The 24,715-nt window shown below is 46.0% G+C and overlaps 1 protein-coding gene across 1 annotated transcript; it reads right to left on the reverse strand.

Moving 5' to 3' along the window:
• Positions 1–11,222: 11,222 nt before the first annotated feature.
• LOC142584400 (acetylcholinesterase-1-like) lies at positions 11,223–19,900 on the reverse strand. The gene is made up of 4 exons (XM_075694544.1): positions 19,812–19,900; positions 19,527–19,586; positions 16,203–17,720; positions 11,223–11,519 (listed from the first exon to the last, which is right to left on the reverse strand). The coding sequence occupies exons 1-4, from the start codon at positions 19,853–19,855 to the stop codon at positions 11,369–11,371; spliced, it is 1,773 nt and encodes a 590-aa protein (XP_075550659.1). The 5' UTR covers positions 19,856–19,900; the 3' UTR covers positions 11,223–11,368.
• Between the last annotated feature and the right edge of the window lie 4,815 nt (positions 19,901–24,715).

Below are 24,715 nucleotides of genomic sequence, written 5' to 3' on the forward strand. Positions count from 1 at the left end.
ATATGCCAAAAAAAGATGTATATGTGCGCTGTGGTACAGCTCGACAGAAGGCTGTCCAGGTTAGTTTCAGCGTCGTGTTCTTCAGTTATAGCAGAGAACGCACGCTTGTATGCCTTCTCTGACAATGGTTATCCGCGAAAACGAAGTTGTTTGGGTAAAAACAAACGAGCAAACAAAGAAGCGAAGAGCAAGAATTTGAAGGACTTACTTCTGAAGCAGCAGGAACGCAAGGTCACACATAAGTTACACGAGCGCAGATATATTGTGAAAGAAATGGGGGAAAGCTATTTAGTGCACGGCTTTAAAGGTCACTTTCAAATTATGTCAAACCAAGACAACAAGTTACGGCAAGAATACCAAGGAATGCAATTAGTATGCACGCAATAGGCCTCAATGAATTGAATATTGCCTATAGTAACGAACTTATTGGGGTTAAGCATAGTACGATATAAAAAACCACATTAGACCCATTAAGCTGATCAATCTTCAGAAGTGTTCAAAACGCAAAAAAAAAAGTTTTCTACACAGCTTCGTATATGCGACGTTTTCATAGTGAGCCATACTTCAACCATATGCCCTTCCGCACAAATAAACAACGACATGTCAGTAAAATAAACTCTTCTGTTCTGTTCATAGTGAAATATTTAGCGCGCACAATTTACAAGGACACAGTGAAGGGGGACACACGAGCGCTTACTCACAACTGTTTTATTTTCGGAAAGATACAGAACATATATATACCAGCTATAAGCGCTGAGCATGTGCAACAAGAGTCGTCAGTAAAACAGTAAAACGCTAAATATTTCACCATGAATTCGTACCAACTCGCCCAACTATCAGTTCTGCTCTTCTGTTATGAGAAACTTTTGGCACCGTAAAGGGACAAGTCGGCTCCCAACTCGGCCGAAACGATGCCTAATGGCGTCAGTGTGCAGTTTCAGGAACGAATACTGCTTAAAAGCAGTGAGTTTCTCATCGTTCCTTTACGTAATCAATTTCGCACATTTACGCTATTAAGAGTAAAGTAGTTCGACCAGTGCCCATTTTGTACGTCGACCACTTTATGTGCACGAGCACGGATAAACTATCTGCACTTTAACACGGCCTACCAGTTCGGCGTCAACCGCACGCTTGTGGAACGGTGAGCAACTCGTTTTTACTGGTTAGAAAAAAAAAGTTTGCTAGTTATTTGAAGCTTGCCCATTCACATTACTCACAGCTGACCAGCAGAATACGCTCCATGCGGATCTATGACAACAAATAGTCTACGCGCACCCATTAGGCAGACGCCACTGAAGTACGAAGAATGTTGCTGCAATCACACCAAAGTTTCGCAATCCTGGTTGCGCAAAGCATGCCTGTCTTAGCGCTAACAAGGAACACAAGCTCACTTCATGGAACTTCGCACGCCAAGCCCTCATCAGAATCGCTTCAAGTATAATTTCTGCGCACCTAGACTGACAGGAGCACGCCATCCAAAACAAAACGCCGAACCTATATAAGCAACATGGCAGAATGCAGATAATGCGTTCCGAAACGCCGTTAACGCAGTGTGAAGCTCGCGGAGCTTTGAAGTGAGCCACAGAGCTTTTCAGGCTCGATTTCTTTATATACACGGAATACAGCGTCACTTCGAAGAAACAGATAAAAATTCACATTGGGGAAGTGACAAATGTTTGAACATTTGCAACGCTGCTTTACTGCGCGAAAGTATAGTTGAGATGCACACGTTTTTCTTTCTCCGTTTTTTTTTCCTCCTTTCTTTTTTCGCGCACGATGAACTGATGGTTTTTCCGCTTACTATCATTTTTCAGCTTAGTAACGCCTCAGAGTGTTGATGTGTTCAAGTAAGACATAGGCAGAACACAGCATCGAAAAGAGTTCAATTAGTATTTTGTGTTTTTTTAATGTATTCAGTTAAATGCTTTAAAACACTCAATGAATCTGTGTAGATAACAGCTCTGCCAAGCTATTCGGTAATATTGCACGCGATTCTGCATTTAAAATGCTGGCTTGATTTAAACGCCCACACGATCGTAATGTTTGCAACGCCATTGCTGCACGAATGCGCGTACCGTCGAGTACACGCGCCACTGGACATTCTATAGTTCACTCAGTGCTACATCAGCACTTCAAGAGAGAGAGAGAGAGAGAGAGAAAAGAAAGCTCACAGGTATCGTGACAGTTGACCAGTCTCAAACCGTGACCGCGCGTGAAAGTGGATAGCCGAAGTTTAACACCATATGCATGCAGCGAAGCAAGCAGAATGCCCAGAGCACTGTCGGCCCTCTTTTCTTATATTATTATTTTGCTTTTCCCGAGTTCTAGCATCAAACCAAGAAAATTTACTACACGCGACTGATTACGCTGCTTGAGGAGCCAGTCTTCGCTTAGTACTTTGGCTCACCAAATTATGCTTTCTAGGAGGCTATATGTGCTTTCAATAGGTGAAGCGCCAATAGTGACGGCACACAAGAAGAAATACAGACAGGACAAGACAGGACAAGGAGCGCCTTGTCCTGTCTGTATTTATTCTTGTGTGCCGTCACTATTGGCGCTTCACCTATTGAAAGCTATGCACCAACTAGCCCCACAACGTGTTTTACTGCTATATGTGCTGTGCACTTCAACTCTTCTAGCGTTGAGGGCTTCATAAGCTTTGAGAAACATGGTACGTGCATTGTAGAGCCAAGTACGGCGGCCTAGTCTGTTTATACAGCGGTTCATTCAGGCCCGAGAAGTCGTTTCTAACTGCTATTTTTTAAAAGTCCCCTGCCAATATGTCTCGAGTAACAGACCACCCATAGCAGAAGCTACAGCGACAGCAACCCTGTATGCCTAGGCGAGCGGCCTACGCTGCTCAGGCGAGGAAGTTCCGAGCTGCCAGCGAAAGTAAGTTTGAGAAACGACTGTTGAATGCCGAAGGCGGACAGCCGGTTTTGTCATGTCGATGTGATTCACCTGACTCGAAGCCCCCTAACAACTTCCGAAACACGACTAATAACTCCCCTACGACGTCCCCAAAGCGCGCCCTCTCTCCCACCGAGATTCATCTGCGGCGGCTAGCACGCACGTCTCCTAGTCTCGCGAAGGCAAGTTTTTGAAGGCGCATAGAATGCGCCAGCGAGGGAAGCGCAGAACGAGGCGACCGAGAGTCGCCTGCTGTGAAAGAAACCTCGCAAAGTCGGCGGTCGTCAAATGACGCCATTCAAAAAGCGTGCACCAAACCAAGTCAGAACAGTTCAGGCAGCGATGGCGTCCGCTGCCCCCCCAGCTTTGCGCCACGTGGTTCGAATGCCTACGACTTTCGCGGGAAGCCCTTTCGGTGCACGCTAATAACGCAGCTGGCTCGGCTTTCGGCGACCGTTCGATGCGAAGACAATTTCCTTTTCATATTTCTTACAGAGAGACTAAGCTCTTTGTCAGTAACTGCGAGATGTTAGTTTTTTTCGAGAGAGCGAGCGGTGACGGAAGTTTGGAGCGCTTAAACCATGGTATATATTTTAAAACGAAGCGTGCAACCCTCTCATTGTTCTGCTTTTTTTCATTACTCAAATTCTGTGCGATTTGTTAGTTTCCGTTAATTTATAGTTAGGAGCGGTACTTCTGCGGGTTTCGATGTGTAAACGGGCTGCTCTTTACTTTAGGATGGTCAAGTACGTCTTCAGCCGGAGCAACGACGGAGCAACGGGACAACGAGTCTGTCGCGAATATCGAAGACACGCTGGCTTTTTTAACGGCAGCGGTTTGGCAAATTTTCGATTAGCACCCAACGCTAGGCGCACCAAAATCCGGATGACTATTTTTTTTTCTTTTAAAAGCTAGACGAAACTCCCTACAGTGTCATCGCCCCCCAGCCTCCACCCCTCAGTAATATTAACAGACGCTCCTCTCTAAGTAAGACCTACGTTACACGGGGTACCTATATTAATAACACTAGGCTAGTCTGCAGACGAACGCGAACACTTGAGTGTGGTAAGCAAACACACGTGCATGGACGCAGCTACGTCGCACGAAAGAAAAAAAAAAAGAACAATGGGCACACGTTCTCGAATAAATGCTGGAAACATGTCTCCGGGGTTGCTTTTCTAAGACTTCTATAATTGAACAGGGCTCCTTAGCCCGGCGAGACCCGGTTGGAAAAACAATTTGCGCTTGTCCGCTGCTAATTACTCCGTGTCCGGCGCCTACAGCGCCTCGATGCGGACTTCGTTAAACAAGGCTTAAGTGTATCGAAGTCCTCGGGAGCCAATGGCCCGTACTGTTCGTTGTTCAGTTATTCCTGTCCTGTTTGCCCCATCCACATATACCCCCTAGTACAAACGTTTTCAAAGCAGTGTGCGCAGCCAACGAACCCAATGGTGTAATCTTCTTGGTTAGACATTTGTTTGCATTCATTTGGATCGGCCAAAGGCAGTCAAGCTGGACATAAATTTCTAACAGGAACAGGCAAGACAACCTTCTCTCCTTTCCTATTTATTACCTTTTTTTTTCGAGACAAACGAAACCAACTTCGCATACGATCCGCCGCAGCAATGAACCGAGCTTACATCGTATTCTTATTCGAGCTTCACGCCGACAAGGCTGTCATCAGATCACTTCTTCTGCTTCCCTCTTAAGTCAGCCGGTAATCCCTTGCTAATCCTAAGCGCGAGTGGTATATCTGGAACCCATGCAAAAAATTCAAAAAGACAAGTGAACTCAGAGATATTGACGCTGAGCTTTACTAATTAATCGAGCTTGCCTGCATGTCTGCGAATGACTTTAACGCTGAGGCTTGTTACACTCCCGTTCCCCACTGCTCTGCGAGTTAAACCCAAGTGGGAACACTAAAGCTTGTCGTATTGTCCTTATCTTAAATTTCAGACCATTACAGGCAAGGCCTGTGCCATTTTTGTTGGCTATCGACTGTGTTTAGTTGCATACAAGTGTTTTCAGTGCAGCCGCATTGTAGGCTAACTTCACCTACTTTGTACATGTCTGTCTGCAGAACTATATGGGCCGATCCCAAAGGCAGCGAAGTCTAGCAGAGCGTCTCAAAGCCCAAGCTGTCACGAGGGAAGAATGCGAGAAACTGACACGTGACGCGTGCGCCAGACGTTTCAAAGGGCGACTTTGGCACGAGAAAAGCGTGCGTGCGATCGTGGCCTAACGGTTAGCGCCGACAGACCGAGGTTCCATCCCACCATCGGTCACGCAGTTTAATGCGTAGCGTTCTTTGGCTAGGTGCCCGGAGCAATTTCCTGCTCCGTTCCGTTCGTCCTTCCGATTTCGTGTCCTCCTCCCGCCCCCCCCCCCTAAATAGAAGAACCCCAGCGCCATATAGCTTGAACAGGTGAATGCACAAACTTCTGTTCGCTTGCCGTTACCTACTTGTGGGCGCACGAACCTCCGACGCGATTTGTTATCAGAAAGCCGCCAAGTGCCGACACAGAGCCGCCCAAGGCCCCAACCATAGATTTTCACACAATAATAACTATTGTAGGATACAACTTTAATAACCTGCAGTTAACAACCAAGGCACACAGACCGCGCGGGAATGTTACTCCGCCAGCCAATCACAGAAGCAAACAAAATTGCCGTCATGCGACCATTTCAATATGACGTCGTACTTGATACCTCCGGAGCGTCGGCTGTTCCTGAAGAGTCTTTTCATCGACAGAAGGGATGAGGTGTGCAAGAGACACGGACAAAGTATATGAAGCCTGAGCTTTTCACTCTTCAAAAGTCGGCGGCACAGTTCATTTCACTGCTGACCCCGTTTTACTCATGAAGCTTCCCTGCCAACTGAAGTGGAACTTGACAATAAATAGTTGCAGAGAAGCAGGCGTTTCATTTCAGTTCAATAAAGAATTAGGCTTTCACCGTTCTACCATAATCGACGAGTGAAAACGTACAAAATTACGCGCTTATAATTTTATTTTTGTGGTTGCCGCGTTATTTAGGTAACAGAGAAAGTTTGAGGTCCGAACTATTTACAGTCCCGCGGAGGAACAGTGGCCGGCGGTTATGAGGGCGTGGGCGGGGCTTCACTACAGACTTGAGTTGTATTCGACTATAGAGAGAATCCAGGCGCTAGTGCCTACGGGAGCTGCCAGCGGCGTGGTTCAGACAGCGAGAGAATGATGGTTAGTACCTGCATATGCCTAAACTTCGTCTTTCTGGCTTTAAACGGCTTCGCGACGCTGTAAAGTCATCATTTTACACGAAGTACTGGGTTATAAATAATTAGGTAAACACCATTAAAATTGTCCGACGGCAGGACTCGAACACAGGACGTCTAGTACAAGAGCCCGATAATGAAACCATTGCGCCGCGGAGGCTTTTATTTTTCTTCCTTTATTAGCTTTGCTCAATTCACACAGAAATACCAGTATATACACTCGCACCTCCCAGCAAGGGCTGAGAAGAGGAACAATCAAAATTCTGGCATGTACACCAGCCCAGGAAGCCAGTCTGGTTCCGGTTCTTGCACGTTATACACTTGAACCCCTCTCCTTACAGATTCGCGAAAGTAACGCTTTATTGATCTCATTTCCAGGCCTGCATGAAGATCGGTCATTCTTGACCACCAAACACATAGTATGCACGTGACGTCACATCCGCTGCTGTCGTCTGCTTACGATACCTTCCACCATCTTGGGGAACCTTTTGAAAAGGCGCGCGCATAGGCCTATAGGTCCCCCAACATGGCGCCGCCGCAAACCGGAAGTCGCGGAGTATCTTTGAATGACGTACGTGCATACTATGTATACTCTACAAGCCCAGAGGCACTATCATGCCAAACAGAACGCCTTCGTCGTTATCGACCGGTAAAAATTTAATTCCGTAGCTATCTATGGGTCAGTGTATTTCTTTAGGTTCTTTGAAGAATATACCAAAACGAATTAACCTCCCCAGCAGTTTGGAAAAAACGCCTTCATGCATCCACAAGCGAATTTTTCTCGCGGGCAAGCGAGCGCGTTGAGACGCTTGACGCGTTTCGATTTGGCCCCTTTTGGATCGCTGTAATTCGTAGCGATTGCGCGTACTCGTGGAGTCCTCTGCATTTGTACACGTATAGGTTGCTTTTGAAATTTAGGACAATAAAGCATATAAAGCGTAATGAGCGAAGCTACAAGGATGTCTGAAATCGTAAGTACAAAGATAAGTTAAATCCATGTACAAACGATCATTTGCATGGTGGCTGAACAATCGCAGCCCCAGAGTTCCCTTTAGTAATCATTGTGGGCAACTCTGGGGCATAAGATATTGTTAGAATTTTCCCGACACGCAAACGGCGCACTAAACATCGGGGCCCTGCGTCGCATCATACGCCCGAAAATATCAATTGCTCCATGAGTTCATTGCTCGTTTTACAATGAATGTGAAAATTCTGCGACAACGACGCACCCTAAGAAACTGCTCAAATAAACGTATAAGAAACGTATAACAAACGTATAAGAAACGCAATCCTTACGGAGGGGCAGTTAGAACGCAGGCACGAGCTTGCGTGGGCAAGGTACATGAAGAAACGCAAGCAGTTGCGATAGAATTACGTCTACAACAACGGAGAGAAGCTTCTGAAGAGCACGCGTTGGAAAGCAAGCGAGCGCGTCAGCGGCCAAATTATGCCAGAGAAGGCACTGCAACAACATTTCCTTCATTTGACAAAAACAACATTGGTGGCAAAAACGAGTTTACTGGGGACATCGTCACAACGTGCGTGGCATTTCTTTTTTTCTTTTTTTGAGTTGCTTATCTTGTAAAATACGGGAGTCTTGGTTTCAAGGGTACATTTTATAAGCTTCATAAGTAATGATTCCATTGATTTATTGATTGATTGATTGATTGAAAACTTTATTATTCCACCGAGCTGGGGCGCCCACCTCTTATCTACACTTAGGTAGGGGGGGAGGACGAAGCAGTCCCCGCGCGTTGAGGACGGTGAGTCTTCACGGTCTCAACGGCCAGGCGGATTGCTCGACGCTGGTCGTCTTCAGCCTCGCTCTAGAGCAAGGCCTCCCAGGCTTCTCTACTGTCAGTGTTTTCCTTGGCCCTTGGGGAGCCAGCACACTCCCATGTTATATGGTCTAGCGTACCTTTTTGCTTGCAAATTTTGCAGAGGGCGTCGTTATAGTCCCTCGTCTGTGTTAAGTAGATCCAAAGAGAATGCTACGCACTGCATGACGATTATTCCCCAGTGGGGAGTTTCTGCCCCAGTTTTCTTTACAGCACTATCGGTGACCTTCACCCACTGTTCAGGTATCTAACAAACAAACAACAAAAAAAAAAACCTCGAGGTGCATTGAGCATGGGCGAGCACATCACAGTGTGCACGAAATGGCAAGGGTGTACAATGTATACAAAGGTCGCTTTGATAAATGAAAACGTGCAAGGTCGTCCGTACGTGATGCACAGGCGCGCTGCTGTCGAGACTTCACAATCCTCTTATTATATTTGAGCATGCTATTACATCTCTCTATTCTAAGCATGCTATCGTATACTTAGAGAGTTTGGGGTCCTAAGTTCCGGCAAGTCTTGTTTTAGTGGTACAGTAAAAAAGAAAAGAGAGAGAGAGAGAGAGAGAGAGAGAGAGAGAGAGAGAGAGAGAGAGAGAGAGAGAGAGAGAGAAGGGAAGAAGGAAAGGCAGGGAGGTTAACCAGACTGAGTCCAGTTTGCTACCCTACACGTGGGGAGGGGAATGGGGAGAGAAAGAGAGAGAGAGAATGAACTTAGGTGTAGGATGTCTATAGTCGGGCACTCAAGTCTGTTGCCTTCAGGTAGTGAAAAAGCGCTCGAACTGCTTCCTGGGCTAATGAACTGTGAGGCCAGGCTCCCAAGATTTTCGCTTCCGTAAATGGCCTGTCATCTAGTCTTTTCAAGGCACACTGGAGAGTCTCACGTTGATTATCGAAGCGAGAACAGTGGCACAGAAGGTGACTGATGGATTCTTCACACTTGCACTTAGCGCACATTGGTGAATCCGCCATTCCAATACGATAGCTGTAGGAGTTGGTGAACGCTCCTCCTACCCACAGCCGACACAGCAGTGTTGCCTCACGCCGTGGAAGGTTCGCTGGTAATTTAAGTTTCAGTGATTGGTCGAGGCTGTATAAACAGTAAAGTACAGTAAAGGTAGAGCATGCTGGTACGCAGGTGGCTCCCGCTGATGTTGCGGAACAGTAGCTTATATTGTAGAGCTTTCTACATAAGTTAGTAGAGGTAACTTTGTAATTGTTATGGTGCTGGTGTATGCGGGAGCTGCAGGCATAGTCTTTCGGCCCGCATAGGGGTCATGATGGCAAATACATGTACATGCCTAGACTCTGCCCTTTATGGCTTCAGACGGACTGGTGACTGAAGATTGATGGCGTTCAACAAAATACTGCGTGATAATTGCGACAGTTCCTGACGATTATGCATGTGAGCGGAGACTAGTGGTCTTGCGGCGTTAAAAGAAAAACTGTACGTTGTTGGAGATTTAGATACAAGAAAGCATATATTAAGTAAAGCCACGAAAGGGTTTGAAGCCACGAGCACGCGCTTTCGTTAAACTTTCGTTAAGCAGTGGGGGCGTGCGGTTTGATAGAAGGTGGAACGAACGAACTGCGGGGCAGATTCGGCTCCCACACGCCGACACCCACACGCCTGGACGAATGAGCGGCCATGACGCTGTTCAAAGCGGCGTTGCAGGACGTCATCTAGGAGGGCGGCCGCCTGGGTCTGACCTCGCCTGATATGACACGCTCTAAACATCCAAGTAGTCACGACGCACCTCATCATCAGTATGTTCATGATCACCCACTGCGTATCGTGCGACGGTGCTGTTGAGTAAGAGTCAACATAAATGTTCAGATATAAACACTGTGGGAGTTCGTGCGCGAGGCCAGATTGGCCCGCAGATTATGATCGCCACCACTGACCTTCATCCTTGCTTAGGCCACTGAGCCGCCCTTGTCATAAAAGTTCATTCTCTCTCTCTCCCTTTCTTTCTAGTCAGATTCAATGCGAGAGAGAAAGAAAAACTGCCTTTCTGCAACGGTCCTGCAGCTGAGGAAATATTCTGTCCACTATAGAAACGTGCAGCCTGTTAAAGTAAAAGCTTTCGTGACGCCTGCCCGTTGTGGAAACTCCAGCAATCACATTTGACTACGGCCATAAGACCAACAAAGGCATGCGTTTACCTCGCACCAAAATAATAAGGGTGTACGACGCGCGCAGGACTTCTTTTGTTGTTGTTTGTTTGGCGACGTCGCAGTGCCATTTTCTCGCTAGAATATTCCTGCGTGCATTGAAATCAAGATGCAAATTTGGAGTGATCTCGAAACTTGTTGCTCTACATCATAAATATCGTCTCGATCGCGCGCACTCTCAAGTTCAAAAGCCACTATCTCGCAGAAAAGCTTAATTCAGAGAAGAAACGATAAAACGAAAGGTATTCTTTTTTTTACAAAGGTTAGGTGGCCGATGACAAACAAAAATCCCGGATTAACGAGGTCCCGCGCCTCTGATGACTCACTGCAATCCCACTGGCCTCGTTGCGATGCTTATTGCTCTTAATTTACAACTACACCCGAGGTCTAATCAACCGGGAGATGTGCCCCTCAGACTCGGATCCAATGGATGAGGCACCGACGACATACCAGGAAATAACAAACTATTACAAGCAAAAAAGGCGAATTTACCCGCCTCCAAACGCAAGCCTCACGCGAGCGCAAGCCTCGATCCTGCGTCGAATCCAAACTAAATCGTTCCCCAACCCACATTGGCTAGCCATAATTACCAACGGGCAATGGAACCCAATATGTCAAAATTGCACAAATCAAACATTGGCTACCCAAAATCCCATTCTTTGGGGGTGCGAGGGCTTACCCCCTCCCAGGTCGCTCCTGCCAGCTCCCTCACAACAGACGTGGGAAGAGCTGCTCAGAACGCCGGAAGAAAAAGTACAAAAAGCCCTCGTTGCCTGGGCCGAAAGGGTCGCTCCTCGTGAGGGGCCATTCTAGGACTCGGGCCTGCCAGGTCATAACTGAGCAGAGTCTCAATAAAGTTGTTACCACCACCACCATAAATAAAACAGCAATTGCATCGAAGACACTTCGATTACGCACTCACACACACAAGTGTTTTCCATATTTGCTAGAGTTTCCCAATAAGTTTTGCGGTAACGTTCAATGTAAGGCGTTAGCGACTTGCACCGTGTCAACGAGCTCTAAAACATCTTCAAGTTTGCCTTTCTTCCTTCGGCATCATTTATTATTTTCTTTTTCTTTATTTTTTTTCATTTATGTAGAAAAGTCGTCCGAAGCAATAAAAACTGAGAGGAGTTCGTAACTGGGAAAAATAAATCAGCTTGCTAAAAACAGCGATTCCTTAAGTCTTGTCCTCAGCCATGGACAATGCGAGAGCGCCACAGGTCGCAAAAGTGTTCTCGGTAGGCGCTCGATATCTCCTCTCTGCCGTGACCGAATGCGACAAACGAGCGCCCGCTGCTGCTGTAAGGTGGCCACGGCTTTTTGTTGAAAAGCCGCAGATTCCTGCGCGAGAGAGAACGATGCCGGATCGTCACAGGCAAGCACTGCTCGCGTACAAATGAGTCGATGTTATCCGTCGCGTTATGCAGCGCCATGGACTATACGAAGAACGTCGCATTGAAAGCATTCCGGGTCCCTCGGACCTCTCTAATGCGAAGAAAATTATCAGAGCGAACTTCACCAGCAGTCGCTTACGCACTCTCCTTCAAGCTAAAGCTAAAGACGGCGATCGCAATCGACAGTCAAAATCGTCAAGGAGCGCTCAGCGACAAGTCATTTAGCCTCTAAGTGGCCATAATGCTGGGCGAAAGAAATCATTATGATCCAAATGTCATAGAATCACATCCTGCGTCTAGCCTTGCTACATAACCCCAAGATTAGAGTGTAACCGAATGTCTTAGACTAAGGAATAATGAAACACGTGCTAGTAATCCAAGCTTCAAAATAAGTGACGCACAGAAGCATTTTATACGATTGATTGATTGATTGATTGATTGATTGATTGATTGATTGATTGATTGATTGATTGATTGATTGATTGATTGATTGATTGATTGATTGATTGATTGATTGATTGATTGATTGAGTTAAAAAGCAGCACTACGCTGCAGCCATCGAGCCATAGCGGTGGGTTTATTAAGGGGAAGGTTTGGCCAACTAATGAGCGAGGTTATTTGGCGACCATGGTTGAGCTCTTCCGCGCTGTGACGCACTTCCTGAACAGAGATGAATGAAACAAACACGCAGAGCTTATAATTCTCTCGTCTGCGTTGTGAATGCTGCCGTTGTGAGTTGTTTTAACAGCGCCCCCCAAATGTTGAGCAATCAGTTTAAGGCCTCCACGGCCGACGCCACAAAAGAATGCAGTACTAACACGGAGGACGCAATAATTCAACGTTAAAACAATTAGCTAGTTGTAAATTAGATCGCACGAAGCTTCGGGAAGCGACGGGCGCATCATAGGGTTGCTTGGATTGAAGCTAACTCCGTATATAGGGTCTGTCTCACGCGCCCTAAACAGCTGGCGCAACAGCTATTTAACGTCAGGCACTGCGCGCCGGTAGCCGCCGTTCAAAGCACAAATCTTCGAACGAGTACAGTTCCTCGTCTAACAGTGCAGTATTATCGTCCCAGCCACATTCCGCTCACCAGAATTCGAGGCTTTCGTATAATTGCTCGCACGCTTTGAACGGTACAATGTCACGATTGGCGCAAAATACCCTTAACGGTAGATGGCGCTGATGCACTATGACGCAGTAGTATCTACCCAGCTGTCTGTTTAGGCTCCGCTGGCCTCCTTGAAGCCCTTGTGTTCAGGGATAGCAGGGGGAAAGTAAACATGTTCGCAACAGAGATCGCTAAAAGGCGATTGCAGGTTTCGTGGCTGAAATGTATGGAGACCACAAACAACGGAGGCATACAAAAACAATGTTCCCAATAATGATTCAGAAAGTTTGACGCTGGGAGTTTTTCGTCTGATTTTTTTTAAGAAGGATAGGTAAGACATTAGGCAAAATAAGAAAAAGAGCTTGGGGTCGTCACCCACCGCCCCGTTTCGAAGGGGAGCTCATAGCATCCATCCAGCGTGCTAGTTCCCACTGAACTTCTAGCGACAAACTTTGATCTTTCGTGGTTATTCGAACGATTCGTGAATAGTGGAATGCGTTTTGGTAAGTTTTGGTAATGTCTGCTAAAAGGGTACCTGCTCTTGATTCTTGTGCTGGTTGTATTGCGCTTGACGCTTATTTTATAAGTATACCCCCGCTTATGCAACTCATTTCTCCCACATAACTGTTTATTCGTGAATTGAAACCTTCGTGGATATGTACAGCGTTGAGATGGCTTTGTCTATGGGCTAGATATTTTCGGTTTATATATTGTAAGCTTTTCATGGCGAAAAGACAAGGTTCGAGACAAGAAGGCGACACCCACGGGCGCTGACACATGAACTGCTCGACATGAAGTGTTCATGCTGACACAAACAGTCCAATGTCGACACACAAGGCGCTGGTTGCGCCATAGTGAGAGTATGTACTGGCGATTCGACAAAGTCATGAAGGTATAACATCGTATTTCAGCTACATTGAATGGACATTTAAAGAAATGCGCAGCGCTGGCTTCTTCCCTTCAGCGCTCCTATTCACTCACTGTTATCGTTTTTTTTTTATTCCTTTTTTATTCATAGCGACAGATACACCTGCAATTATTTGTGCAATAAATTGGACACCTTGACATCTTGATCGGTTACTACAACTAACTTTAGAAACCAAGTTGTTGGTAACGCTGAAAGTCGGCATCGCAGCTTTATAGGAAGCTTTAGCTCGGGCCCAACTCCGACGCGCCATATTCAAATACATGTACACGCAGAAACGCTTTTCTAAGATAACCAATGGACCGATTTTAATAAAATTTGCTACATTTGAGAGAGAACGGTAAAAGCTAGTGACTGTTGGAATAGTAATTTCTGTCAACGGCCTACATATTGTTAGAAGAATTTCCAAAATTTTAATGTTCAAGAAATATAAAAGCGCGTAGTTTACAAATTAATAGCTCTGCATCAAGAACAGATATCGCAGTTCTGTAAACGGAATCCATTAGATCATTTAAAGCGGACAAATTAAATATGTGAAATTTACATCTTACGTGAATTAGTTACGTTGTGTACAAGGGTTCTGCAAAAGCTGTATTTCCATATTAGTATTCTTTTTTTAGATTTATGTGTAATATATCAATTTTGTCCGCTTTAGATGCACTATTAGATGCAATTTACACAATCCTTATATCATTTTTCGTTGCTGAGTTACAGAGTTGTAAACTTAATAGTTTCGTTTTCTGAGAATTTGTGATTTTCGCCAATCTTTAATGAAAAATTGACGCCCTAAAATAAAAATTCGAAAACAACAGTCACTATAGATTTAAAGTTTTTCTTTTAAACTCAACAAATCTCGTTAAATTTGGTACAGTGGTTGACGAGAAAAACGAATTCTCCTTTTACATGTATTTAGATGGAAGCACCCGAGCTAAAGTCAACGTTTTTAGAGCTAATCTAAAAACCTTGGCTAAAGCTTCCTCTTCAACTGCGAAGGTTGCGAACGCGAAAGCGCCGCATAATGCAATGCGCAAACGACATGAAGAACAGTAAACTCTCTCGCTATCGAAGCAGCCCAGAAATACTTCCAGTGATCTCGTTATAATCTCCGTGTATACCACATAGAAAGCGCAAACTAAAGCTTTTTGTCTTTGTCGCTTTTCGTGCTTCAAAGCTAATGTTTCAGCACTTTTAATTTAAAAAAAAGGCTACGCTATCTACGTTGCAGTACTTTCACAGCCGCTTCGCGTGCCTTGGCGGACACCATTCTCGCGAACAGCTAAAGTCAATAAATGTACAATTAACAAAGCTGCTATCTTCTTTTTGCATACGTTTATCTTAGAAGCTTGAGGACAATCGTACAAGTTAAGACAATTGTTTGGTCCTTCTAGAGAGCTCTTGTGTTTCAAGATATTCGTTATAAAATTTGACACTGAGTGCGCTAATTTCGTATTCAGAGGCGGGGGTCTCCACACAAAGAGCAGACTCTCCGTCTATGCCACGCAGCTGACGGTGCATGGCATAACGGAGGAAGCAATTCTTTTTTTTTTCACCAGCCGAAAGTAAGAGCGCAGCTGTTATCAGCTTCGCCCGGATTCCAAAGTGATGTGCTGTATGTAATCACCTACCTAACGTGGAAGGTTCGTCATTGTGCTGTGACTCCCGTTTCTGAATACGATATTAGCGCACTGAACGTCAAATTTTGTGACTATTATCTCGCAACAAAGGCACTCTACGAGAATCAAGCACGAGGGGAATTGTCTTCGAAAATGACTTTGTTCAAGGTTCTCATATAGGCATATATCATAATCGCGGTCGTCAGGTGTGAATTCGATTAATATACTTGTATGAGAAAATAGCATCCACCGTTGCCCATTAGCCACCTATGAAATCAGCATTTGCGAAGCTAATATAGCGTTTTCGTTGACATTACTGATGCTTCAACTCTGAAGGCACTGTAGAACTGCGTCTACTGTGGCGATATCCTCTTTTTCACGTCAAGTGTGCTTTTTCTCGTTCACTATTCCTAGCTTTATTCCGGCTCCCTAAAGCTCTACCTGCGCACTTCATGACGCTTCTATGCGTATTCCAAATCACAAGCTGCGTCTTGATTTCAGAAGGTTGTATTAGATTGGAGTAGCTAACGCTGAATGCAGTCGCTTCTTTCTGCTACTCTTTAACATGTATTGGTGGCACCGTCTGCAAGGGTGCAACACTTAAGACTTACCAGTCTCGGCTGTTTCACAACTATTTATGTACGCCGCAAGTTCTCGCTTTAGGAAAGTAATTTTCTTTGTTTCTAACAAATAGTACTGCGATCGGTTCAACTTTCGCGGTACTTATTTGTAATTCACACTCACAGACATCTCTTTTTTGTAGACGCTGGTTAGCTGAGCCAACGGGCCCAACACGCGTCGCTCCATCAGGCAGCGCACTAGGCGCCGCGTCATGTAATTATCGAAGCGTACAGCCGAGAGTGACCAACCGTTAGCACAGACGTGGTGACAACTCCATGTAATCCGTGATTATTAGTTCATAATCACAGCATCAACCATCGTAGGTGTCGGGCAACAAAACGCCATAAAGTAGTAGCTCACCCTGTTTTTGCAAACGTGGTCCAGCTGTAAATGACGCTTTTAGATAGCGCCACGAGGTCAGGAGGCGCCGAGGGTTCCTCAAGAGGCAGGCCGAACAGGAGGCTCTGGTCGAACGCCGCGTCCATGAGCTCAACCCAGGATGGTTTGCTCTTCAGGACGTAGTAGAAAACCCTGCGGCCTCGCCTGGCCAGCTCGTCCGCGAGAAACTGCAGCGGGCAACGAACCACGAAGTCGCCGACCATGTCTGCAAAGGCGACTGTCCTGTTCGCCGCGCTGTAGATGTCATACTTCTTCATGGCCTCCGCACCTTCCTCGAAGCCAAACTTCCTGAGGAAGTTGGAGCCGAAGGCGCGAAGGCTCCTGTTGAGGACGCCGCTCAGGGACATGGTGAGAAAAGGTGCGACCAGGGACTCGCCTACAGACACCTCGTTGCCCAGGAGCACGTCTACGCCTGCGTACGGCGCCGACTTGAGACCGGCCGGGATCGGGAAGGGCAGCGCGTCGTCCTGGTCGCTGGGGTACATCGCAAACTGCGACAGGTCCTCCAGGTCGACGTAGTCGTAAAGGTCGATCTTGGCGAGACATTGAACGGCGTCGAACACGTCCTCGCCCCGGTCGCAGCCGAGGCGGCTCGCGAGTCGCTTGACGTTCTCGACGCTCTCGATGCCTCGATTGTCCGGAAGGTTCCAGAAGGGAGAGCCACCCAGAAGGATGTACCGCCTCACCAGCCCCTGTGCGAGCGGGGAGACCATGACGTAACCGGCCAGCACGGCGCCGGCATCCCGACCGGCGAGGATTATGTTGCCCGGATTGCCGCCGAAGTGCGCGATGTTCTCGTACACCCAACGCAGCGCTAGGATCACGTCGTGCAGACCCGCGTTTCCCGGCGCGTTGGCGACGTGGCCGTTGAGGAAGCCGAAGGCGTTCAGTCGGTAGTTAGGCACGACCACGACAACATCGCCTTCGGCGCTCAGCAGGGTACCGTCGTTGACGGCTTCGTCGTTGCCGCCCCTCTGGAATGCGCCGCCGTGAATGAAGAGTATGACCGCGCGCCCCGGGGAGCTGTCCGCGGGAGCCCAGACGTTCAGGTGCAGACAGTCTTCGCTGATGTTGACGTCCAGGGACTGTGCTCTGGGAGGGTTCCAGGGTTGGTTCTGCGGGCACGGGAATCGCTTCTGACGGGCCATCACCAGGCGCCCCATGGGGCCGGAGTTTGTGCGCGGCGGTCTCAGCGGAACGGGCTTGCGAAATCGCAGGCTTCCCAGGGGCGGCTCGGCGAACGGGATGCCGAAGAAAGCATGCAGCTTGCGGTTCCCCACCGTGATGACGCGGCCACTGTAGATGCGATTGGTCAGATGGACCTCGACGTGCGGTATCTCCTCGAGCACTGGCTGAACGACAGCGCTGCGGCGAGCGGGACCGCTGACCGGCGCACCATCGTGGAAGCCGGCGGCGCGCTTGGTCGCGATGAAAACAAAGAGAAACACTGCAGAAGCTACCATGGGCACGTAGAGCACCCTGCGTTCGAGAACAGATGTCGTCATACGCGCATAGTCGGGAGTTCACTGAGTGAATCACGCTTACAACATGAACCAGCCGAAGCGTCCACGTGATCATCACGTTTCCGAGGAATGAACAGATATCTCAGGAAAAAACTATGATATAAATAAAAACTATATTATTCGTGGCTGGTGACTGCTTGTACGCTAGGAAACAGTTGTGTTTCTGCAATTGGTTCAACAATGTCTCGTAATACGCGTCTGCGGAATTATATTAACATTTTTGTTCGAGAAAGTGACAAAACGCCAATACCTTTTCTTTGAAATTTCAGCAGAAGAAATACATCTGTTCCTCAAAAGAAAACGTGACTGTGCGACAGTTTGTTGAGTTGCGCAAATTTACTTTCGTGCTAAAAAAGATTTACAGAACAATTCAATCTAATCGATGCAAACGGGAGGGACACATACACACTAATTTACTTTTTATTGTCGGGGAATTCGAACACGCAGTACTACATACTTGGAGCATTCCCATCACACCTCCTCAAAATGTCACGCTGTTCTTTGTAAGAAAAGCATGTTAAGTAGATGGATAGTCGCTGCACCATATATTCTGAATGCTTACATTTGTTATTTCTCACCCATCAAAATACAGTTATGCGTTCAAGTTCCCCGTGACTAAACTGTTCAACGCTGCGCACCGTAGTATCTACGTATTCCTTTTGTCCGCATCTTCTGGCACTTAAGCTATCATCTATAAAACTCCATTTATTACGCATAGTGAAAGGTTTATACGTACGCCAAGCTAAAATGTTCCACTGTTATTGCGTGCACGCGATTTGTCGCACGTTGTTACTCCCTGCCGCTGCCTCCTCTGTACAGGCAATGGGAACATTGTGAAGGGCGTTTTCGCTTTAATTCCCATTTCCCCAGTCAATACGTATCTGTTGACGGCAATAAACAATGTCATCATTATTATTAAATGACAGAGAAACTTTGTGTTTCAACTTTCTCAATGGCCCGGATGACGACAGTATTAGGGAATCAGGTGCACTTATATCACGACTCACTCGTGTTCACCGTGACGACGCGAACAGATACGCGGTATATTTCATGTGGTAATACCATAGCAGCCTAGGGTAATTTTATAGCAATGTTATATTAAGGATATCTCAGCCACCCATACGAAAGCCTATAGACTAAGAACCTTCTCAGGCCTAGAGTACATTTCTGCGTCACCAATTATTGCGAAGGTTTTAAAATGTGCTGATCTTGTGGCAAAAACATTACTTTTATCACGCTTTCGATACTTGAAAGTGTGCAACACAACGACCAATGTATCGTGCGTCAGACGCCTACGAGAGTTTATCACCCTTGAGCAGCGCTCACAAATACGTGTCGCCATGTGTTCTATCCGTCGTTATGGAATGTTAATTCTTATAGGCGCTTTAACGCAATTTGCAGTTTCATGCGAAAGTATGTGTGAAATCCATTTTCTCTCCAGCAGTATAGCCGCAGAACGCGCTTGCAGCGCGACCCATCATTTGAGAGCAAAACGAGGCTATAGAAGCCACTAAACTTCGGTTATACTCTGTTGAAGTTAACCTCTCTGTCTTTGGCCTTTCCTTCATATTTCATCGCTCTCTCTCTCTCTCTCTCTCTCTCTCTATATATATATATATATATATATATATATATATATATATATATATATATATATATATATATATATATATATATATATATATATATATATATATATATATATATATATATATATATATATATATACATTGGTTAAGAGGGAGGGAGGGGGGGTGCTTACCATTTGGGGATGCTCCTAGGGCTGCCGTCGTCACTCTGCGACACATCCTGATCAAGGCTCCTGTTTATAAGAAAAAAAAAAGAAAGGAGACCATGCGTTACGCCGCGGTATCGAGCGCACCAACGCTTGACCGATTCGAGGCGCCTTTCTCGGTCATCCCGCATACCTCGAGACGAACAACTATAGACGTGCAACCACTAGTATATAGACCCTCAAACACCAATTTGCTCGAGTAGCTGGTCGGGAGCAACGTAGGAACAATTGTCGGCGCTTAACGTCACTTACGCCAAGCTGCTTGACGTTTGAAAACTGTCAACGTCGGCGTCCATGGTCCGGCGGGCACGGCAGAACAAACTTCTCCTTCACTTCTCGAGACGACGACGCGTGGACACGTTCGCATATTCTTCTTCGTTTTCTCGCTTCCCACCAAAAATTGCACATGCACAAACAAGGTTATTATTATTATTATTATTATTATTATTATTATTATTATTATTATTATTATTATTATTATTATTATTATTATTATGTTGTTGTTGTTGTTGTTGTCGTCGTCGTCGTCGTCGTCGTCGTTGTTGTTGTTGTTGTTGTCGTTGTTGTTGTTGTTGTTGTTGTTGTTGTTGTTGTTGTTGTTGTTGTTGTTGTTGTTGTTGTTGTTGTTGTTGTTGTTGTTGTTGTTGTTGTTGTTGTTGTTGTTGTTGTTGTTGTTGTTGTTGTTGTTGTTGTTGTTGCATAACAGAAAAACTGAGTAGCCGTAGCACTCTTCAACTCAATCTCTGTCTCCACACCAACTACTGCAAAACAGAACCGAACAGAACCGTATGTGGCTTACGAAATTAAGCTTCGTTATGTTTTTTTAGAACAAGAAACAAAAAAAATTTGACTCCATTTTTGTAATGGTTGCACGACAGCAGACAACCTCGCAGGCTTAAACGATCAAATTCAACAACTGTACATATTACTGCAATGAAAGAAGCCCCCAAAGGAATATTTGTAGAGTTGACAAGAAGTGATGGCTGTTGTTAAAAGAATGGTAATAAATAACCTCTACCCAGTGACGATTCTCGCGGGAAGCAATGAAGTAAAAAAGATTTCCCTATTCTACAGGCTCTAGCCTGCTTAGGGACTTCGTCACGAACCATTGACATCGTCCATCGGTACGTTCGTAAACTGATAACAGCTTTTTCACCACCCGATTCAAGGCCGATCCCCCAGAGTGGGTTGTGCCATTTCACTAGGGAACAAGAACTTCATTTCGGTATAAAGGCACAAGGCAGAGATGTGGACTGGCTCGGTTTCTCTTCTCAATCATGGCTCCTTATTGCCGTAGAAACCTCAGCAGACCTCAACAGAAACCTCAGCATTCATGGAGGCATTACGGAATCAGGGTGTAGACGAGCCGTATGTAAAAATTCTGAAAGATATCTATAGCGGCTCCACAGCCCCCGTAGTCCTCCATAAAGAAAGCAACTAAATCCCAATAAAGAAAGGCGTCAGACAGGGAGATACGATCTCTCCAATGCTATTCACAGCGTGTTTACAGGAGGTATTCAGAGAGCTGGATTGGGAAGAATTGGGGATAAAAGTTAATGGAGAATACCTTAGTAACTTGCGATTCGCTGATAATATTGCCTTGCTTAGTAACTCAGGAGACCAATTGCAATGCATGCTCACTGACCTGGAGAGGCAAAGCAGAAGAGTGGATCTAAAAATTAATCTGCAGAAAACTAAAGTAATGTTGGACAGTCTCGGAAGAGAACAGCAATTTACAATAGGTGGCGAGGCACTGGAAGTGGTAAGGGAATACATCTACGTAGGGCAGGTAGTGACGGCGGATCCGGATCATGAGACAGAAATAATCAGAAGAATAAGAATGGGCTGGGGTGCGTTTGGCAGGCATTCTCAGATCATGAACAGCAGGTTGCCATTAACCCTCAAGAGCAAAGTGTATAATAGCTGTGTCTTACCATTACTCACCTAAGGGGGAGAAACCTGGAGGCTTACGAAAAGGGTTCTACTTAAATTGAGGACGACGCAACGAGCTATGGAAAGAAGAATGATGGGTGCAACGTTAAGGGATAAGAAAAGAGCAGATTGGGTGAGGGAACAAACGCGAGTTAATGACATCTTAGTTGAAATCAAGAAAAAGAAATGGGGGCATGGGCAGGACATGTAATGAGGAGGGCAGATAACCGATGGTCATTAAGGGTTACGGACTGGATTCCAAGGGAAGGGAAGCGTAGCAGGGGGCGGCAGAAAGTTAGGTGGGCGGATGAGATTAAGAAGTTTGCAGGGACGACATGGCTACAATTAGTACATGACCGGGGTCGTTGGAGAAGTATGGAAGAGGCCTTTGCCCTGCAGTGGGCGTAACCAGGCTGATGATGATGATAATGATGATGATGATGATGATGATGATGATGATGATGATGATGATGATGATTGCCATAAAAACAGTTATGTTTGTGAGGGAACCCAAAGTAGAAAAACTGGGTATTGTGTTATCGAGCTGACGACGGCGGTGGTATCACGTCCACGGCTTATCATGATGGTGCCACGTTCGCACTATTATTATTATTATTATTATTATTATTATTACTATTATTATTATTATTATTATTATTATTATTATTATTATTATTATTATTATTATTATTATTATTATTATTATTATTATTATTATTATTATTATTATTATTATTATTATCACTACGCCGTCGTGGGCGCAAGACAGTACATGCTAGCTGCCCGAAGCCGCACTACGAGTCCCTCATATCTTGTCTGCTCGCTGAGTTACTCCATCTCCACACCACCACCAACAACAACAACGACAACAACAACTTGATTGAAAATAGCTTCAACGCCCGTCAAGGTCACAACTTAAGAGGAGATGGAACGACGCGAATAGGAAAGTCTCAACGACAGCTTCTCATGTGAACAACGTTAGAACGCATGACAAGTAGCCGACATGTACTCGAATTAATGCTTAAAATGGAGATAAGGCATAGCATATCCCACACGACAGATGCATAACCGAAGAACTGGCCCCGAATACGACGTGAATATCCCGCAAAACAACGCCCTACTGCGCGTTCTTGCAGGATATTGAGTGACGTTGCGGGACCCCGGCTCCAACTAATTGGAGATATGATTCGCCAGAAAGCCTACGTTTAAGAGTTATCAATAGAATCACCTGCGGAAGCTCGCCACTCTAACCCTTAAATACGCTTATGCTTTCTTTCCTCCTTTTCTTGACTCTTTATATGCCTCGTTTATTCGACTTGTCAAAAGTCAAATAAAACATTGTGGCTGATGGTCAAAAACAAGGGCCAATTTTCACAGAACGGTGTATTTCCAGAATCGTTCCTGAGAGGAAATTCGAGCCAATCATGTACAGGGCAAGCTATAAGCGAAGGCGTACGGACAGTGGCGAAGAACAGTTACGAACAAGAAGCTTTATGAATTCGACCGCAGAAGGGTGTAATGGAAAGCAAATACCCCGACAAATATGACCGTACTCGCTATGAACCTGAACGTGGTGTAACCAAATCATAAAAAAAAAGTTTTCACCTGGTCAGGCATGCGCTTCTTCTTGTCGTTCACGACTGCTTACGCTAAGCTCAACCGTTACGTTCAGTTATAGGAATACTCTGCCGCGTCTCACCGCTACTACAAGGTTTATACTCTGCGTGGTATTCTACATAGACGCTTACTGTTTATTTTCCACAGACAACCCATAGCCTGATAATGAGACGTAATTCTTCGGCGTCCTTCATCCCCGCATTAACTGGAGCGCTGAAAACCCACACATGCGTTGTAACTAGGGCGGGAAATTAATGAGCGAGTCTTCGGCGATGTGATCAATATCCAGCGATGAATACGTGAACCGCCGCCTAGTGGTTACGTAAACTGTAATTGAAGAAACCAGGGAACCCGTGGTTTCTCGTACGCCTGTTCGGACCCTACTTCATAGAAAAGGCGAACGCGAACGTATATATAGTCGCACGCAGGCAATAACTCCAAATTACTGACAGGTCACGACAGATTCGTTGTTGTTCCTGAAAGACTACGAGGTAGCGAGTCACCGTTGTCGTAGAGGTAGCTTGGACGAAGCGAAAAAGCGCTATCGTGATACGGAAAGGAATTACCTTTGCATCGCCCACCGGTAAGCTGGCGTTTCATGGACCTGCCACGTGACCGCAGGTGAGAGCGTTTCATTCTTGACCGAGCGAGCTAGCGAGCGAGCCTTCACGTGTGTCGCATGTGGCTTTGACAAGCGCCTCCGGCGGTCGTAACAACGTGGGGCGGGTGCAGGGAACTTGACAGGCTGGTCAACTGGAAACCTACGAGCCGAACGGAACGTACGCAAACCCGCACGTTTGTTATCCTCAGCGTGCGACGTGCGAAAGAGATGGTTATTACGCAAAAGTTTTAGGGCGCGGCCACCTCGTCCTGCCATGCTCGCGGCGCGGCGTACGAATTGGTTGCCCTGTCACGGGCAGATGTTATCTCAAACGTTTCAATCGGCAGTACAACAATAATGTCGGGTCCGGCGCTCGCGCTCTAACGCAATTCGCACGGTCTGGCCAGCGCGACACGCTTGAAATGAAATGTCACAAAAGGTCAAAAAAGATCGCCGCCTTTTCATTGGCTTTAACGTAAGCGACACAGTTACGCGTCGGCTTTGCACAAGCGGTATGCTATGATTAGTTATTCGTTGTAGCTATACCGCGAGAAGAATGCCAGCACCTGCGGCTCTTGACGAGCTCGCACAATGCACTTAGGAGTGATTAACTATAGCCTCCTGTTGCGAGCCACCATCTGTGGGCCTTTCACCGCAAAAACAGTTGTGACCTCCCATCCCACGTAAGAGACCTTAGCGTGACCAGACAGACTGCGAGCGCATGACGCCCTAATTATTGGAGAACTATATATGGCTTACTATGTCTGGAGAAAAAAATCAAGCCGTTTCATCTTCATCATCTTCATCACAGAAAGCGCACTCGGTGCCCTTAGCTTTTCTTCCTTTCTCTTTTTTACCAGGTCCAAACTTTGGCATCAGTCAATGTGGGTTTATGCAAATCTGTGTCAATATAATGGAGCTTTACGTTTGGTATTTAGTATTAGTTATGCTCATTAAGTTTTACCATTTCCTCACGTATAGCAGAGTGCCACTGAAATTCTTCATA

Source organism: Dermacentor variabilis, chromosome 6, assembly GCF_050947875.1.
Source record: "Dermacentor variabilis isolate Ectoservices chromosome 6, ASM5094787v1, whole genome shotgun sequence".
In the NCBI taxonomy this organism is placed as follows: domain Eukaryota; kingdom Metazoa; phylum Arthropoda; class Arachnida; order Ixodida; family Ixodidae; genus Dermacentor; species Dermacentor variabilis.

Coding starts and splice junctions, on each gene's coding strand:
- LOC142584400 (XM_075694544.1), bottom strand. CDS start 19,855: ATGGACGCCGACGTTGACAGTTTTCAAACGTCAAGCAGCTTGGC. Junction 17,721..19,526: donor CCTAGGAGCATCCCCAAATG/GTAAGCACCCCC, acceptor TCTCGAACGCAG/GGTGCTCTACGTGCCCATGG. Junction 11,520..16,202: donor ACCACGTTTGCAAAAACAGG/GTGAGCTACTAC, acceptor TCTCTCGCGCAG/GAATCTGCGGCTTTTCAACA.